Source organism: Acanthochromis polyacanthus, chromosome 9, assembly GCF_021347895.1.
Source record: "Acanthochromis polyacanthus isolate Apoly-LR-REF ecotype Palm Island chromosome 9, KAUST_Apoly_ChrSc, whole genome shotgun sequence".
Classification (NCBI taxonomy): domain Eukaryota; kingdom Metazoa; phylum Chordata; class Actinopteri; family Pomacentridae; genus Acanthochromis; species Acanthochromis polyacanthus.
In genome coordinates this window covers 26,299,591-26,312,369 of record NC_067121.1, presented here as the reverse complement: position 1 = coordinate 26,312,369, position 12,779 = coordinate 26,299,591, and the positions used below count along the sequence as shown (strand labels likewise).

The 12,779-nt window shown below is 42.3% G+C and overlaps 1 protein-coding gene across 1 annotated transcript; it reads right to left on the bottom strand.

Moving 5' to 3' along the window:
• LOC110963279 (MAM and LDL-receptor class A domain-containing protein 1-like) lies at nucleotides 1–12,347 on the bottom strand. Its single transcript, XM_051953680.1, has 12 exons — nucleotides 12,165–12,347; nucleotides 10,860–10,871; nucleotides 10,737–10,815; nucleotides 6,610–6,744; nucleotides 6,237–6,493; nucleotides 6,044–6,128; nucleotides 3,760–3,990; nucleotides 2,061–2,198; nucleotides 1,432–1,688; nucleotides 1,239–1,323; nucleotides 156–261; nucleotides 1–4 (listed from the first exon to the last, which is right to left on the bottom strand). Exons 1-12 carry the CDS (start codon nucleotides 12,345–12,347, stop codon nucleotides 1–3), a joined length of 1,572 nt encoding a protein of 523 aa, XP_051809640.1.
• Nucleotides 12,348–12,779: the final 432 nt, after the last annotated feature.

Sequence of the window (12,779 nt, the reverse complement as noted above, 5' to 3'; positions counted from 1 at the left end):
TCACCTGAAAAGTCCCAGTTGTGTCAATGTCCACCTGAGCCAGGTGCCACATATTTCCTTGATCATTCCTTTTCCGCCAGACAGCAGTGGCCAGTCTGTTCTGGAAGAGGTAAACATGGAGGCCCATTGTATCCGCTGAGCCATACATATGGTACCAGAACTGCAGACACTGAGGACCAGAGTCAGAACACTCAGAGCTGATGAGACGAGCCGTGTCTCCATATGTTGCACTGTTGGCTTCAATGTAAAGATAGTGGCCACCTGGACAAGGACATCAGTCAGATCAGTTAACAACAGAATCTACAAAGTGTTTAAGGTTAATTCCCTAAATTTTCTTTAAATTCCACAAATTCAAATCATGTCCAATTACATCTGAAATTGGTTGTTGAGTGCTGAAATGCAAATGTCATTTAGATGCTGATAGGCTCCATCAATCTAAAAAATGTAGAGTTGGCTCTTCTGGATGATGAAAGAGAAATATAATGTGGGAAGTTTAGTCTAGTTATTGGTATGAAAGTGATAATTATGAAATTCGAAAGAAATGCAGTTATATTTTTTCCTTCAAGTTTAAACGCTATATACAGCTGCGGTATACCAATTTCACTTGTCTTGTGTCAGAAGGCTGATTACCTCCTGTGGTGTGATCTGAAGAAGGCCCAGTTCTTATAGTGGGAGTGGAGCCACTATGCCATGTCCAGTCAAAAGCATCAGTGAGCATCTGACTCCACTGACACAAGCCTCTTTCAAAATTACAGTGGAGTTGACATTCTGGAAAGGAAAATCAGAAATATCATGAGATCAGGGACACAGTGATTTTGGAATTGAAACAGTGGATGTGTAATCCATCAACTTTATAACTATGAAGAAGGCGTACAAGTGCTGCTGTGAAATTATTACAATACCTGAATGTAGACGTGTCCTGTTATCTGGAGCTTCAGTAACAATGTCATTTACGGTTACATCTGTAATTCGCCCCACTGTGGGAGTTATAGTGACACTGACTGCAGGAGGATGAGCTGTTTCATTGACCAGAGGTGGCTGAGGAGCTGCAGTGGTTGACTCGGGGACACTTGGAGGAGCTGTGGTATTTAGATCAGGTTTGGTAGGTTGTGTTGTAACAAGACCATCCAGATCTGCAACAGTGTAACAACGTGCCTCAGTTTTGGGCATAAAAGCTTGGAATTACAAACCAAGTTCCAGACCTTTTACAGTGTTTTCTTCTTGTATGTGATTCTTACCTGAGCAACGACCATGATGAAGCTTTATATCATCTATGGCCACATCTGACTGATCGTTGGATCCTCTGCGCCCCTCAAAGATGATCTAAATGATGGTATGGAAATTTGTTCATAAGTTTGCAGACCACAGTCATTTTTCATGACTTAACAGAAATCAGTCCACGTTCTGAGGACATGGTTTGAGATGAGTCACCTGAAAAGCTCCAGTTGTGTCAATGTCCACCTGAGCCAGGTGCCACATATTTCCTTGATCATTCCTTTTCCGCCAGACAGCAGTTGCCAGTCTGTTCTGGATGAGGTAAACATGGAGGCCCATTGTATCCGCTGAGCCATACATATGGTACCAGAACTGCAGACACTGAGGACCAGAGTCAGAACACTCAGAGCTGATGAGACGAGCCGTGTCTCCATATGTTGCACTGTTGGCTTCAATGTAAAGATAGTGGCCACCTGGACAAGGACATCAGTCAGATCAGTTAACAACAGAATCTACAAAGTGTTTAAGGTTAATTCCCTAAATTTTCTTTAAATTCCACAAATTCAAATCATGTCCAATTACATCTGAAAGTGGTTGTTGAGCGCTGAAATGCAAATGTCATTTAGATGCTGATAGGCTCCATCAATCTAAAAAATGTAGAGCTAGCTCTTCTGGATGATAAAAGAGAAATATCATAATGTGGGAAGTTTAGTCTAGTTATTGGTATGAAAGTGACAGTTATGAAATTCGAAAGAAATGCAGTTATATTTTTTCCTTCAAGTTTAAACGCTATATACAGCTGCGGTATACCAATTTCACTTGTCTTGTGTCAGAAGGCTGATTACCTCCTGTGGTGTGATCTGAAGAAGGCCCAGTTCTTATAGTGGGAGTGGAGCCACTATGCCATGTCCAGTCAAAAGCATCAGTGAGCATCTGACTCCACTGACACAAGCCTCTTTCAAAATTACAGTGGAGTTGACATTCTGGGAAGAAAAATCAAAAATTTCACGAGATCAGGGACACAGTGATTTTGGAATTGAAACGGTGGATGTGTAAACCATCAACTTTTTAAGTATGAAGAAGGCGTACAAGTGCTGCTGTGAAATTATTACAATACCTGAATGTAGACGTGTCCTGTTATCTGGAGCTTCAGTAACAGTGTCATTAACGGTTACATCTGTAATTCGCCCCACTGTGGGAGTTATAGTGACACTGACTGCAGGAGGATGAGCTGTTTCATTGACCAGAGGTGGCTGAGGAGCTGCAGTGGTTGACTCAGGGACACTTGGGGGAGCTGTGGTATTTAGATCAGGTTTGGCAGGTTGTGTTGTAACGAGACCATTAAGATCTGCAACAGTGCAACAACGTGCCTCAGTTTTGGGCATAAAAGCTTGGAATTACAAACCAAGTTCCAGCCCTTTTACAGTGTTTTCTTCTTGTATGTGATTCTTACCTGAGCAACGACCACGATAAAGCTTTACGTCATCTATGGCCACATCTGACTGATCGTTGGATCCTCTGCGCCCCTCAAAGATGATCTGAATGATGGTGTGGAAATTTGTTCATAAGTTTGCAAAACACAATCATTTTTCATGACTTAACAGAAATCAGTCCACGTTCTGAGGACATGGATTGAGATGAATCACCTGAAAAGCTCCAGTTGCGTCAATTTCCACCTGAGCCAGGTGCCACATATTTCCTTGATCATTCCTTTTCCGCCAGACAGCAGTGGCCAGTCTGTTCTGGAAGAGGTAAACATGGAGGCCCATTGTATCCGCTGAGCCATACATATGGTACCAGAACTGCAGACACTGAGGACCAGAGTCAGAACACTCAGAGCTGATGAGACGAGCCGTGTCTCCATATGTTGCACTGTTGGCTTCAATGTAAAGATAGTGGCCACCTGGACAAGGACATCAGTCAGATCAGTTAACAACAGAAACTACAAAGTGTTTAAGGTTAATTCCCTAAATTTTCTTTAAATTCCACAAATTCAAATCATGTCCAATTACATCTGAAATTGGTTGTTGAGTGCTGAAATGCAAATGTCATTTAGATGCTGATAGGCTCCATCAATCTAAAAAATGTAGAGTTGGCTCTTCTGGATGATGAAAGAGAAATATAATGTGGGAAGTTTAGTCTAGTTATTGGTATGAAAGTGATAATTATGAAATTCGAAAGAAATGCAGTTAGATTTTTTCCTTCAAGTTTAAACACTATATACAGCTGCGGTATACCAATTTCACTTGTCTTGTGTCAGAAGGCTGATTACCTCCTGTGGTGTGATCTGAAGAAGGCCCAGTTCTTATAGTGGGAGTGGAGCCACTATGCCATGTCCAGTCAAAAGCATCAGTGAGCATCTGACTCCACTGACACAAGCCTCTTTCAAAATTACAGTGGAGTTGACATTCTGGGAAGAACAATTAAAAATTTCACGAGATCAGGGACACAGTGATTTTGGAATTGAAATAGTGGATGTGTAATCCATCAACTTTATAACTATGAAGAAGGTATGCAAGTACTGCTGTGGAATTATTACTATACCTGGGTGTAGGGGAGGCCTGGTTTCTGGAGCTTCAGTAACAGTGTTATTACTGATTACATCTGTAATTCGCCCCACTGTGGGAGTTATAGTGACACTGACTACAGGAGGATGAGCTGTTTCATTGACCAGAGGTGGCTGAGGAGCTGCAGTGGTTGACTCAGGGACACTTGTGGGAGCTGTGGTATTTAGATCAGGTTTGGTAGGTTGTGTTGTAACAAGACCATCCAGATCTGCAACAGTGTAACAACGTGCCTCAGTTTTGGGCATTAAAGCTTGGAATTACAAACCAAGTTCCAGACCTTTTACAGTGTTTTCTTCTTGTATGTGATTCTTACCTGAGCAACGACCACGATAAAGCTTTATATCATCTATGGCCACATCTGACTGATCGTTGGATCCTCTGCGCCCCTCAAAGATGATCTGAATGATGGTGTGGAAATTTGTTCATAAGTTTGCAAAACACAATCATTTTTCTAACCTGGCAATAGCCAGATTAAAAATTGTGTAGCACTTGATAGTACTCCACAATATCAATCTGGGACCGCTCCATGTAAATCCGTTCGGAGGAAAGAGGCACGGATTGGACAATGCAACAGTATGTCCCGCCTCTGACAGGTTTGTTTTTAGCCAATCGCGGGATCTTCACAACGAGCGGAGCCAATTGGTAGATTAAACTCTTACCAAAACCCGTAGGTAAAAAAGCACAAACATCTTTACCATCCAGAAATGCGCAAAGCGCCTCTCGTTGTTCTTCCTTCAAAGAAGCAATAGGAGATTCAGCTAAAACTGACTTAATAGCAGCATCTACACGATCGTTGTCCTCCGTTGCATGTTTGTTTTGATCTACTGGCGCTTGGTGTCGTCGTCACACCCGGATATCCCGCCCCACACACGAATACTGCTGCGTGATTGGCCCGTGCCAACTTGGCACTGTACGAACAGTGAATGCGGGAGCGGAGCAAGATGGTTTCTTGAGAGATTTGTGAACTCACAAATATCGCGAGAAATCAACTTGCTGGCAAGGTTATAATTTTTCATGACTTAACAGAAATCAGTCCACGTTCTGAGGACATGGATTGAGATGAATCACCTGAAAAGTCCCAGTTGTGTCAATGTCCACCTGAGCCAGGTGCCACATATTTCCTTGATCATTCCTTTTCCGCCAGACAGCAGTGGCCAGTCTGTTCTGGAAGAGGTAAACATGGAGGCCCATTGTATCCGCTGAGCCATACATATGGTACCAGAACTGCAGACACTGAGGACCAGAGTCAGAACACTCAGAGCTGATGAGACGAGCCGTGTCTCCATATGTTGCACTGTTGGCTTCAATGTAAAGATAGTGGCCACCTGGACAAGGACATCAGTCAGATCAGTTAACAACAGAATCTACAAAGTGTTTAAGGTTAATTCCCTAAATTTTCTTTAAATTCCACAAATTCAAATCATGTCCAATTACATCTGAAATTGGTTGTTGAGTGCTGAAATGCAAATGTCATTTAGATGCTGATAGGCTCCATCAATCTAAAAAATGTAGAGTTGGCTCTACTGGATGATGAAAGAGAAATATCATAATGTGGGAAGTTTAGTCTAGTTATTGGTATAAAAGTGACAGTTATGAAATTCGAAAGAAATGCAGTTATATTTTTTCCTTCAAGTTTAAACGCTATATACAGCTGCGGTATACCAATTTCACTTGTCTTGTGTCAGAAGGCTGATTACCTCCTGTGGTGTGATCTGAAGAAGGCCCAGTTCTTATAGTGGGAGTGGAGCCACTATGCCATGTCCAGTCAAAAGCATCAGTGAGCATCTGACTCCACTGACACAAGCCTCTTTCAAAATTACAGTGGAGTTGACATTCTGGAAAGGAAAATCAGAAATATCATGAGATCAGGGACACAGTGATTTTGGAATTGAAACAGTGGATGTGTAATCCATCAACTTTATAACTATGAAGAAGGCGTACAAGTGCTGCTGTGAAATTATTACAATACCTGAATGTAGACGTGTCCTGTTATCTGGAGCTTCAGTAACAATGTCATTTACGGTTACATCTGTAATTCGCCCCACTGTGGGAGTTATAGTGACACTGACTGCAGGAGGATGAGCTGTTTCATTGACCAGAGGTGGCTGAGGAGCTGCAGTGGTTGATTCAGGGACACTTGTGGGAGCTGTGGTATTTAGATCAGGTTTGGTAGGTTGTGTTGTAACAAGAGCATCCAGATCTGCAACAGTGACAAATTTCCAGACCTTTCACAATATTTTGTCCTTGTATATGATTCTTACCTGAGCAACGACCATGATGAAGCTTTATATCATCTATGGCCACATCTGACTGATCGTTGGATCCTCTGCGCCCCTCAAAGATGATCTGAATGATGGTATGGAAATTTGTTCATAAGTTTGCAGACCACAATCATTTTTCATGACTTAACAGAAATCAGTCCACGTTCTGAGGACATGGTTTGAGATGAATCACCTGAAAAGCCCCAGTTGCGTCAATGTCCACCTGAGCCAGGTGCCACATATTTCCTTGATCATTCCTTTTCCGCCAGACAGCAGTGGCCAGTCTGTTCTGGAAGAGGTAAACATGGAGGCCCATTGTATCCGCTGAGCCATACATATGGTACCAGAACTGCAGACACTGAGGACCAGAGTCAGAACACTCAGAGCTGATGAGACGAGAAGTGTCTCCATATGTCACGTGACTGGCCTCAATATACATGTAATGGCCATCTGGAAAGGAGAAGTGAAAAGATGACATTTATGGTCATATAGAATTCACATAGCTTGAAATATTGCTTTTGTTTCTTATCTGTCACCATTTATAATGTTATGCAGAGAAAGAGTACCTCCGGTGTGATCAGCAGAGGGGCCAGTCATCAGTGTGGGGGTGGATCCTTTTTGCCATGTCCAGTCAAAAGCATCTGTGACCATCTGATTCCAGTTGCAAAGGCTGCTGTCAAAGCTGCAGTCAAGATTGCAGACTATGGGGAAAAAGTGCAAAAAACGTCATAAAAGTATGAGGACCTTCGCACCACTTCCTAAAAAATAGTTCAGTCTGTTCCCTTTTATTAAATGAATTGCCCATTCAGTATTTACAGGAGTAGACATAAACGTTAATTTGTAACCACTCTTCTGCTTTTCTTATGTTAAAAACAACTGACCCAGAAAATATAGCTTCCTATGTACTTACTGGGGTGTGGCGCGAGGACTTCCGCAGTTGTTGAAGGAAGCTCAGTTCCACTAACAAGACCAGGGATGATACCTAAAGAAAGTGATTACTAGCTTAGTTACACCCTGTGATATATAGGTTGTGTGGTATTATACAGTGACACATATCATAAATGAATTTACAATGTGCTGTTGTTTTTTTTTTTTGTAAGCGGTGAATTTCACCTGAGCATGTGCCAAAATGAATGGAAATGTCATCTATGGCCACATCTGATTCAGCCGTAGAGCCACGAATTCCCTCTATTATGATCTGAAGAGAGTAATTGGAAAACAAGCTTTTCTACTGTGTAAAATACCATCACGGATCTTTGCAAAAACAGTGTGCAACATTCAGCTAGCATCTTTTAAAGTAATGTACTGTTAGGCTTACTTGGAATGGACCAGAGACTGTAATATTAACACTCCCCCGATGCCATTCTGGCCCCTGGTTGTTCAACATGGACCAGAGCTTGGTAGCTTTATTGTGTTTGAGCAGATAAATATTAAGGGCCATGGCTGTGGCTGAGCCATACATATTATACCAGAATTCCAGGCAGAGTGAGCCATTGTTATGGCACACTGAGCTCAACAAACGGGCAGAGTCTCCATGAGTTACACTGTCTCCCTCAAGGTACACGTAGAATCCAGCTGGAGGAGTGTTGAAAATTCCAAAGTAAGTATGAATCATGAAAAAAAAGAGTGCAGCAGCACAACAGAGGTAATTGTGTTGTCTCACGTTGGAGTTTACTCTACCTCCAGTGGTATGATCTTGGTTTGGCCCAGTTAGATGCGATGGTGTGGGGCCTGAATGTCTTGTCCAATCAAAACTGTCCTGTATGAGCTGCTTCCATCCACAAAAATTATTTTCAAAATTGCAATTCATGGGACACACTGTGAAAAAGCATATAAAGACAATGAAAACAACAAATATCGTAGCCAGTTAGGGACATTTAAAAATACTGCATTGGAATACATTTATGCATTAAAGGGAGGCTATTCTTTTGCAGGCAAGCACAGGCAAACATAATTGTTTATGGAATTATTAATTACAAATTGGATTATGCCACTGATTATCCCAAGCATTCCCAGATTACCCCCCCCACCCCCCACCCCCACCCCCACCCCCCCACCCCAACCTCCAACCTCCAACCCTGGATGCTCTTACAAGTATGATCTGGAGTTGAAGAAGTAGGAGTTGGACTTGTTGGAGGAACGGCTGTGGTTGGGGGATTAGCTGAAATAGAAGCAAACAAACAAAAAAACAAAATCAATAAACAAAGAAGAGATAATGAGTTCACTGCCATTTTGGCGTCCCAGGAAATATTTTGTGTTTAACTACCCCCTCCACATTTTAATCACCGAAAACTATCAACAAATTTCCACATCTTTGCTTATATCTGTGACAAAAACTAAAAATCACTCAGAAAAGGCCCCAGGCTTTTTCCTCGTTTGCTAATGTAATGAGTCTATTTTGATCAGGGAATATTGAAACAGAAAGGGTGGAAGATCTTAAGGTAAGAGAAAAGCTAATCATTAGATACTGGAGATGCAACATAATGCCTTTAATCAACACATAGTGCTAATAAATTACATATTTTAGTTAACACAATGATATAATTACATATACAGTATGCAGTATCATCACAATCCCCATATATGACTCAAATACCCACCACAGACTGTGCCAGTCTCCCAGTGGGGAAGTTTCACTCCTGCAAAGTGGCATGCTGCTACATACGACTTGAGAGATTCACAAAGAGTGTGTTGGTCTCCACTTGTGGCACAATAGTCGTATACACAGCTATTGAGGTAGATGCTTGGATGAATATGTTCATGGCAGGCTTTGAAGGAATCCCCGAAAAGTACAGAACATTCATTATAGGCCTCATTCTCCTCATCATAATCACAGAGTTTTGGATCATTTGGGTGGACGATACACCTGAAGAAATTAGACGGTGAAATAGAGATGAAGGCATAATGATTTTAGAACTTCTAGTGCATAAATATAAAAATGTGTTGAGACACCAGATTGTGAGCGTGGTCTAAGACCATATCCTCTGACTGTATTTAGCTGGCAGCTATATATTTCTGGTTTTCAGTAAACCAACAAGACAGGCCAGATTGTGGGTTTGTGTGCTTGTGATTATTGTTGATGGATTGTTAGTTGTTAGAACACAGACAGCTATTTCGTAACAAAACTAGGAACCTGCTTAGCTTGCTAACATGCTCACAACAGCAATGCTGACAGGCTGACTCTCAGCAAGTATGATGCTAACCATCAGAACTGGCAATCAGGGTTTTATCTTGCATTTGCTAATTAGCATTAAACCCTAATTTTGGGTGAGGGGAATATAATTATTTTCATCCTGTTACTTCTAAACATTCTGTTGTCTTTTTATTTGCAGTTGCCATTCTACCTTTTTTTTTATACATCCTAAAAATCTGTTTAATTGTACACAGAACTTTGCAGTAATTGCGTATTGTAAAATAACTCACTGTTTAGTGTCTGCCACCCTCCAGCTGTCTCCAAACTCAAATGCATCAGCAGCGCTTTGGCCTCCTGGTTTTAAAAAGTCATCGTCTTGGTGTCCAGAGTAGGTGCCACACAGTCCACACAGGTCATATTTGTAACGGTCATCAACCTGCAGGAACAGCCTGTTCTCCATGTCCATCCCCATTCTGAGCCCAAATGTTGTCTCCAAGATAATATAATTACTCTCATTGTAGACCGAAACTGAGCCATAGGCACCACTGTTTGAATATGGGAGTTGAACATGGCTGTTGTGCACCTAAGGGAGAGCAATTGGTTATTTGTAAAGAATTCATCTGGAATGTTGGCATACAGTAGAACTGAGGACTATTTTTTCTACTCTTATGGCTACGGAAACCAGTTCACAACCAACTGGCTGTTCAAGGCAAAATCAAGTGCGTTGTACTGCTAGTTTGTGTATACATGGAAACCAAAGGTGACAAACAACTGACTTCTTCCCACACTTTGACATCATACAGTAACTCAGCCCTATAAACATATCTGTGCTGATATGAAAGCCATTAAGCTCTGTCATAAACGGATTACAAAAGATAATATAAAACACTCTGTATACGGTAAATGGACTGCCACAAGGTCACAGGACACATTAACTTGAACTAGAAACAGTAACAGCCTGTGTCAGATCTAAATGCTAGAAGAAACTCGTGGGAAAAAGTAAGAATTTGAATGCTTACATAGACCTCTCCGCTTTGATTCAGGGTGAGGAACAGCTCGTCAACCTCAAGAGCCACAGCTTCCAGCTTGGACCTGGTGAAGTTCTGATGGGGAGGGTGCATGTTATATCCAATTACAGAGAACTGGACTGAGCTTTCTCCGCTACACGTGGTAGTCAGTGTGTAACTGCAGCCCCCTTGAAACTGATATTCCAGGTTGTCAAAGGTGATGTAATGTGGGTCACCATACACGCTGCAAGTGACAGATTTGAAAGGGAAGCAGCCTTTGACCCCATTGTCAACCTTGCAGACCTCGCTGTCTGTGCATTGCATTGGGGTGCAATGCATGGTGTTATTGCCCATGCACTGGCACTGTTGCACACAATCTCCCCCCACGAGTGTTTCACCTTTCTGCAGGGAAATGGATGTTATGTTAGTAAAATATATGAAATTGAACAGGTGACGAAGGAGTCATTTTTGAGTTCATCTACCACACTTACTCCATAGTGTGTTCCATTATACCAACAGCCGCAATCCACTGCTGGGACGCAGTTTCCCCCACTGAGCTTGTAACCAGAGTCACACTCGCATCTCTCTTCACAGCTTCCACAGGAGCCAACTACATCCAGACTGGAGCACACCTCAGGACAGCCATCAGCACATGAGTTATAGTGGCTATGCTCACCGCACTGAAGGGCTGAAGGGACACGAGAATAGAGAGGAAAGACCAGAGAGCATGACATTAACTCATTGCAGCATTATTGTCATTATTTGTCACTGCTTTCTCTATTTTAATAACAAGAGGAAGAAAAATGAAAGCAGAAATAAAAAACAACATACGGCAGAATGTTGAGTTCCTCCATGTCGGTATGGCACCTCCGGCCTTATGGCAGACGTCAGCGTACAGCTGTAATGTCTCACACAGCACCACTGGGTCACCATGAGAAGAACACATTCTAAACACACAACTCCTGAAGTAGCTCTCTGCCCCAAGAACTGATAAGCAATCAGCAAAGGGCCCAGTGCTGGAGAGGAGGCCTCCACAGTACAGCTCACTGGCATACTTGGCCTGCTCCACTGGGTCACACTGATTAGGCACCAGAATGGTTTCGCAGGAGGACGTGTATTCCTCAGTCTGCCAGCTCTCTGCTAGAGCTGTAGCATCTTGTGCATTTGTACCGTTAGGCATGAGCAAGTCATCCTCTGAGAGGTGGTTGAAGTTGCCACACAAGCCACAGATGTTGTCGGAGTAGGTGGATGAGAGGACAACATGGATATCACCAGAGTTGTCAATTGAGATGGAAAGACCAAACTTGGTTGCAAGGACAACAGCAGCAGGGTTGCTGTTGATGTCGATGGTTCCATTGCTGAGGCTGAGTGGAACCTTCTTCCACATCCCATTAACCTGGAAAACAGTTTTAGTATTAGACTTCCTTACCGAATGTCATCAGCAATATGGACCTACTGTGTATGACAGTTTGCATATAAAATAGCATTCTGGAGATAGATGTATCTTTTAGAGCTGATAGGACTGACTAGTCCTCTATAAATTCTAGGACATTATTGCCACTCAACAACGTTTATCAGCAGAATGGGCTGCAGATATGGGAACTATATGGGAACTGCTCTATCCAGTACTTCACTTCACTCAATGGTCATTACAGTATAATGGCAAGGTGCACAAAACTGAAATTATACTGACACTACTTAAATTGAGGAAGCAATGTAAAATGGAGAATCTCAGTCCTGTATGTTTTTGAATGGAGAAGTGGCTTCTAACATACAGAACTGTTCATTCAGTGCTTGAGGATGACTTGGTCTCTCTTAGCTGTGAAAAATACTCATATTGTCCTCAAATTAATCAGAAATGTATTTTTGTGGATGCCATTTAAAGCTGTTCAGCCTCTGTAAAAGGTAAAAGGCTCCTAGACGTGTTTATTAGCAATGGATTGCAGTTACTAAATTTATATTTCCCTTTAAAATAACTCACCACAACCCTGTGTGTCTGCCCTTTCAGCAGGGACACTCTGATGTTCCCCATGTTCACAATGATCTGCTGGACAGTTGGCAGAGACTTGTTGCCGTTCTGCTCATTGACCACTTCCACACTGAACTCGGGCAGGTCTTCAGTGGGTGAGCAGGTCTCAGCCAGTACATAGGCACAGGGTGCCATGAAGCGGAACAACACTCCATCAAAAGTGCTGCAGTCTGTGTGTCTGTGTATAGCGCATATCCCAGAAGTGGAATTCCCACTGGACCTTCGTGTTTCAAGACCACAGATTTGGCCCTTAGGGCACTGAGAGGGAAAGCAGAGGAACTGGCCAGCAGAACAGACGCAGTGAGTGAACTCGTCTGTCCATAGCTCTGTGTTAGATTCACACTGGTGTCCTGTGGGGGTGTGACCAAATAAACATTCACTTTACAACCACAACACCATCTGGCGAGGAACAACTGATTAGTAACATTAATGAGATATGTTCAGTGTTATTACCGCATGAACTTTAACACATTTTCTTAACTATGCCAAGTATTCAATATATTATTCACATAGGTTATACTTAGAATGGATTTCTGAGTTAATCTAAAAGAAAGAAAAACATTTATG

Excerpts from the sequence above, each read along its gene's own strand:
- LOC110963279 (XM_051953680.1), bottom strand. The coding sequence starts at position 12,347 with ATGGCACCCTGTGCCTATGTACTGGCTGAGACCTGCTCACCCACTGAA. Across the intron at positions 3,991-6,043 it reads TCATCATGGTCGTTGCTCAG|ATCTGGATGGTCTTGTTACA; the intron begins GTAAGAATCATA and ends ACACTGTTGCAG. Across the intron at positions 1,324-1,431 it reads ACACAACTGGAGCTTTTCAG|ATCATCTTTGAGGGGCGCAG; the intron begins GTGACTCATCTC and ends ACCATCATTTAG.